Source organism: Capsicum annuum, chromosome 12 (genome assembly GCF_002878395.1).
Source record: "Capsicum annuum cultivar UCD-10X-F1 chromosome 12, UCD10Xv1.1, whole genome shotgun sequence".
Classification (NCBI taxonomy): domain Eukaryota; kingdom Viridiplantae; phylum Streptophyta; class Magnoliopsida; order Solanales; family Solanaceae; genus Capsicum; species Capsicum annuum.
Window position 1 is genome coordinate 230,505,766 of NC_061122.1, and position 6,529 is coordinate 230,512,294.

The following is a 6,529-nucleotide window of genomic DNA, read 5'->3' on the forward strand; positions in this document are numbered from 1 at the left end:
TCTAGTTTTTATCCATTCAAATTTTAGTATGTCTCTAGGTATTATACCTCCTTGTGTTATAGTGTTTGTACTTTCTTGTGTTAAAGTTGGAGCAACCCACAAAGTTGTTTAACAAAAAGTTAAAAAAAATCCCCATAAAGTTGTCCTCTGAGCAGTAGGTCACGGATTCAAATCGTGAAAACAATCCCTTGCAAAAATGTAAGATAGAGACTATTACAATAGATCTTGTGGTCCGACCCTTCTCTGGACCCTACGTATAGCAGGAGCTTTAGTGCACCGAGCTGACCTTAGTTTTGAGTTTGGCAAAAAGATGACTCAATCTTGTTTCTCCAGGAAAATAAAGTCAAAAATTGTTCATCTACATTTAGTCATATCTCTAGGTTGGATAATAGAATTCAAATCTTGTTTCTTTGGAAAAAAAAAAAGAAAATTATAAAGAAGAATAAAATGGTGATAAGGTGATACTTCGTTCGTTTTAATTTGTTTGTTTAGTTTTGGTTTGACACGAATTTTTTGTAATTTTAAATTAAAGATAAATAGAATGCATTAAAATATCGTTTAATCTTATAGTCTTAAATATGTCATAAAAACACTTTTCTTGAACCAGATTAAAAAGAAAAGTAAAATACACTAACTAAAATGTTAATAACAAAAGACATTGGAACAAGGGGTCAATTATTTCTCTCCACTTTCTTGCCCTTTCAATTATTATGCTAAAAATAAAGAAAAAAACTCATTTTATTTCTTCCTACCTTATCATATATTATAAGTCCCTTAACAAAAAATCTAGCTTTTATGGGTGATAGAAATGTTTAACATTAATTAGGACTGCTAGGCTTTTTCTACTTTCAACCAAACCAAATAGAGCTAGGTCAGTATATAGATATTAATAATTCCCTTACTGCTGGTATGTATTTATTCTGCTAATTAATGAATATGAATATAGTATTATCAACCAATGACACTTCCACTGAATGGGCCCTACGCAATATAGTCGGACTTCAATGCGGATACCGAATACCAAGGGGAAACCAACTAGCATTATTAGTAGTTGCATTAAATAAATAGGACAGTTTACGCAGCGTGTTCAACGACTTAAAAGTATACGAACTAGCTTGAACACAACTCGACTATTCCATAGTAGCAGCATTTTTTTCTGATGAGGATGGTGTCCGAATTAGCTTGAACACAACTCGACTATCTCGCTAACTGCTACCTTCCACCAGCATAGGTAAGTTGTAATGATAACTCTACCTACCACGGCTTAGGTGTGCAAGGAAATTACCTAGTACGTTTTGCCTCGACTGAGATTTGAGATGCATTGACTAGTAGGAATAAGGTCTGCATACATCTTATCCTCCCCATAAACCACAACACGTCGCTCGTGGGACTATAGTGAATATGTTATTGTTGTTGTTAACTAGTTACACAACTGTGGCTTATATAACCTATACAACCTACTTGTGGTCCAGTGAATAAAGAACCATTATTTTGTGAGATATGTCAGAAAAGAAAGATACTCTACTTCTGGTGGTTTATGCTTCAAATTCTTGTCTCTATTTGAACTTGAACTCCAAGCCCAACCCACCCCTCTACGACATGGCACCTCCGGGCCAGTGTGCCATGCCTCCCTTGGGGGCTAGCAACTGAGTCGGGCCAAGCCCAACCCGCCTCTCTACGACATGGCACCTCCGTGCCAGTGTGCCATGCCTCCCTCGGGGGCGGGTTGAATCGGAAGAGGACATCTATCTAACATTTTGCAGCAAGGGTACACAATAATCAATACTGCATTGTTATATGAGTTCGACCTTTTCCACATGTTTCATACATCAAACAAGCAAATCTTTACAAGATTTCACACAAATCAAGATGATTCGTTCCAGCGAGCAGATGAAGGAGAGTTCTAGTAACGTTTCCTTACATAGCCGAGAAGACAAGATGAGTTAAAGCAATCAAGAAACCACACTTTCTAAAACACCCATCTGTTTTATGTATGATAACCACAACTGCCAAGTCTACATTCCTTTTGTATCGTCAACGCTGACATACCAAACAGAAACAAGTAGATAATTCTGCAAACAATGGAGGATACGCGCTTCTAATGGTTGAGGATAAAGCAAATGAATGGTTATTGTGGAAACTATTCAAAGCTCGACTAATTCGTTTAGGGTGATCAATAATGGTGGTTCTATTATGATTGTGATTGTTATTTTTCAAGTGGTGCAAATCTTTGTACTGTTTCTTAGATCAATTGTACCAATAACGCTTCTACAAAATCCTGCAAACGCCACCATCCTCCTCAGACCAAAAAGATTAAAATGAAGGAAGAGAAACGAAATGTGGAACAACCATCTCATTGAAAGCTTATTTGTTGCCATTATTGGCCTGATCTTTCCTATAAGCACCATGTTTCCGTCTTATCTAGGCTTTTCTTCCTTAGTTTTCTCTCATCCAAGTCCTCAAGAAAGTTTTATCCGGCATCCACTTCACATCATTTCCACGAAATAATCCATAGACAGACACCCCAACGATAGAGATACCAAGTAGCGTTACATTCTTGACTGCTAGCTATCCCAGAATTCTATCCCTTTGCCTTTCAAATGCATCTTAAGTGCGTTCGAAACAATCAGTAGCCCAAAATTCCGCTCATCAGACACATAGGGACATAGCATTCTCCTAGAAACACTTTCAAACCTCTCTGTACATTATCCTAAAGACATTCAAATGATGAGAAAGTTTGTAATAGAAGCTTCTCAAAATGATCATTGGTCTCTTACAGGAACAGCTAAAACGACATAAGACTCTGCTCCCCACAAATTTGCGCCTAATGATTCTTAGAACAAAGGATGAACAGAATAACGTTAACACACAACAGAAATCATCGCGTCGTTAGTAAATGCAAATAAGACTTGAGGATCAAATGAAATTAGTCAAACTACAAAGAATCTAAAACTCTAAAAGATCAGATTTTGATACTGCTTGAGATTACTCGGTTGTTATGGTTAATTCCTAGTAAGTTTGACACCCTAAAAGCCTTATGCACCTTTTAGTATCATCCTCTATAACAATGATTCACTATAACGGCCAAGTACTTTTCAAGAACTAGTTTTTCATGTTACGCTATGTTATGATATATTATATGTTCTCCATAACAACATTTCGCTATAGCATCCTAAAAATATCTAATCAAACGACGCTATTATAGAGAGGTTTGACTATATTTTCAACAACAATAGAAACAGATTGGTAGCATATCTAGTGTTTTCCCACAAAGTAGTGTCTGGGGAGGGTAGAGTGTAGGGAGACCTTACCTCTACCTCAGAGATAGAGAGGCGGTTTCCAATAGACCCTCGGCTCAAGAAAAACAGTCCAAAGCAGTACACAAAAAGAAATACTGGAAGTACGGGAAACAACAAATAGTAACAAAACAGTACTACAACAAAACAATACGATAGTCCAATTGGGAGCATATACATATAGAACCAAAAAATAATTTGGCATCAGCAGAATTTATACTATTTGATATGGAACAATTGGTTACGGTAACTTCATAGTATACAACATGACCAAAAACTTCAAGATTTGTGGCTAAATAGAACTTTACCAAATCAAGATTTGATGTCACTGACCTGCGTAGCGCATCTAGTAATAATCTCACAACCTCTATTATAAGTATTAGCTGCACCAGGAGCTTTACAATTATAATATGAAGCACCAGGTGTATTAAAAGGCACCAAATCCCTCTTCAATGTACCATAACTAATGTACTTTTTCTGCATTAGCAAAACTCTTCTGTTACTTTCACTATCCATCAAATCATCTTCATCCACCTTTTCAACACAACCCCTTTTGCCCGTTAGGCTGTACGTAGACCTTACCATACCTTTAGGCTGTACGTAGACCTTACCATACCTCATACAACAGAGGTAGAGAAGCTGTTTCCGATAAACCCTCGACTCAAAACAATAGCAGTCTAGAAAAAGAAGGAAAGGAAGTACAAGAAACAAAAAATAATAACAAAAACAACAGATAGTTGCAGAATAGTACAGCAACAAACCCAGTGTATTCCCACGTACGCAGTCCATACCACTACCTCCGAAGAAGTAGAGAGGTTGTTTCCGATAGACCCATGGCTCAGGACAAAAAAGACATTAAATAAAGTCTGAATACAACATGAAGCAGTTGCAGAATTGTAGTACTACAATACAATAATACTATAATTGAACTACACGAAACAACAGATAGTACTAAAAAAAAATGTACAAGAAACTACAAGGGGGAACATATACATAGAACAAAATAAATAATTTGGCATCAACAGAATTTATACTACTTGATATGGAACAATTGGTTACATTGACTTCATAGTACACAACATTAGCAAAAACTCCAAGATTTCTGGACTAAATTAATAATCAAGAAAGCACAAATATCACTTTAACAATCAAGATTTGATGTCACTGACCTGCCTAGCACACCTGGTAATAATCTCACAACCTCTATTATAAGTATTAGCTTCACCAGGAGCTCTACAATTATAATATGAAGCACCAGGTGTATTACAAGGCACTAAATCCCTCTTCAATGTCTCATAACTAATGTACTTTTTCTGCATTAGCAAAACTCTTCTGTTACTTTCACTATCCATCATATCTTCTTGATCCACCTTTTCAACACAACCCCTTTTCCCCATTACATCAAAGTTACAATCTTTAACTGAATTAAGGTCAAAAACTGAAACCCCATTACAAAATATCATGATAAAAATCAAGAAAAAGAGGATTTTTTGCATTTTGTGAGCTGGAGGTGTTGTCATTTTTGTATTTTGTTTTTTGGATTTTGGGCTGCGAAAGTGAGATTCCAGGGTGTCTGAAAATTGCAAATTTTTGGGTAAGGAGAGTAGTAACTAGTGAGGAGTCATTAATGGTTGTAGGGATCAGCCTGTTACCTACACCTACTTTGGTACTCAACGATCATGGGAGGTTTGGGTGGGGTGGCCGGGGGGGGGGTGAGTAGTGAGTGTGACCCATCACCATTCTTGATTTTTTTCCCTCTCCGAGTTTCATATTTGAACTATTAGGTATATTAGTTTTCTAATTGAATTATCATCGATGACTTATCAATAAACCTCAACGGCTATCGCTATGCGTGATATTCGGGGAAGAGCCCACCACAATGGTGTATCGTACTCAGTCCTATCTTGCATTTCTGCCAGAGGCTGTTTCCAAGGTTTGAACTGGAGGTCACGGATTCAAGCCTTGAAAACAGACAGAAATACAAGGTAGGGCTGTGTATGATACACCATTGTAGTGGGCTCTTCCCCGGACACTACATATAGCAATAACTTTAGTTCACCGGACAGTCCTCTTTTTAACTTTCATGTAGAGAAAGTGAACAATTAATAGTTGATGTGTGTTTTGATTAATAATTAATAATAGTTCGTATAGAAAACTCACACAACTGATAGTTCAGGTACGAAATTCAAACACCTGCTAATTTTCACTTGGTGTCTTATATCAGAAAAGTCCTACATTCACATTGAAACAACACTTGAACTATTATTATTTCACAAATTTCATACTTAATGTCAGTTGTTCTCTTTTCCTAACTGAATAATTATATCCAGTTTCACTATCTTACTTAAATTACATATGTAATGGTTTAAGCAGGAAAATGAAATAACTGATAGTTAATTTAATCGAATCAGGTTTAATACATATTTCCTTCGTCTCATATTACTTGACATATTTGTCAAAAAAAATTATTCCAAAATAGTTAACCTGTTTAAAGATTTAAGAGATAATTAAATACTTTTCTCCAAATTTATCCTTAGTAATTTAATGAAAGTAATTAGCTTAAATAAATAGAGACAATATTTAAAGTGAGTTTAATCGGATTGTATTAATCAATTTATTCTCCTTATTAATTTCTCCTAAAAGAGTTGGATAAAAGACAAACCTTTAATCATTAACTCTTAAGAATAAAGTATTTATCATTCTCAAAACCTTTATTAATATTCTTGAATTTTATTAGAGTTTGGTCTAAATCAAGAAACATCAATTTTGCCACAAGCTTTTGCTTTAAGACAAACAACTTTGACTTTGTGCACAAATAAAGTTTGATCTAGGCTGGTCTCAAAATCTGTGGTTATGTCTTGGACTTGGGCTGGTTCCCAATTCAATATGAATAGTATATATTACTAGAAAAGGACCAAAAAATTATTTATGTTTGAGTTTAGTCTAAATTCTATAAGTCTAAATCCAATCTAGTCCTACGAATGTACAATTAAGTTGTTTTGGTTCTTTGTATTATCAAAATCAAACACTTTTGGTCATTGTTATATTTAAAACACATGGTAGTAGTACTTATCTTTAATGAAATTGGCTCGTCAGAAGCACGTGGCATATTTACATCGAAGAAAATTACTAAAACATACGTCTCCTGATTCATTCCTTAATTTACACGTAAAGAAAGTACATTATTCAAACTAACTGAACATATTGTATGCTTCAGTTTATCCTCTGTTATA

General features: G+C 35.3%; 1 protein-coding gene across 1 annotated transcript; it reads right to left on the bottom strand.

Moving 5' to 3' along the window:
• Nucleotides 1–4,292: 4,292 nt before the first annotated feature.
• LOC107849666 (protein RALF-like 24) lies at nucleotides 4,293–5,026 on the bottom strand. Its single transcript, XM_016694222.2, has one exon. It carries the CDS (start codon nucleotides 4,814–4,816, stop codon nucleotides 4,445–4,447), a length of 372 nt encoding a protein of 123 aa, XP_016549708.1. The 5' UTR covers nucleotides 4,817–5,026; the 3' UTR covers nucleotides 4,293–4,444.
• Nucleotides 5,027–6,529: the final 1,503 nt, after the last annotated feature.

Excerpts from the sequence above, each read along its gene's own strand:
- LOC107849666 (XM_016694222.2), bottom strand. The coding sequence starts at position 4,816 with ATGACAACACCTCCAGCTCACAAAATGCAAAAAATCCTCTTTTTCTTG.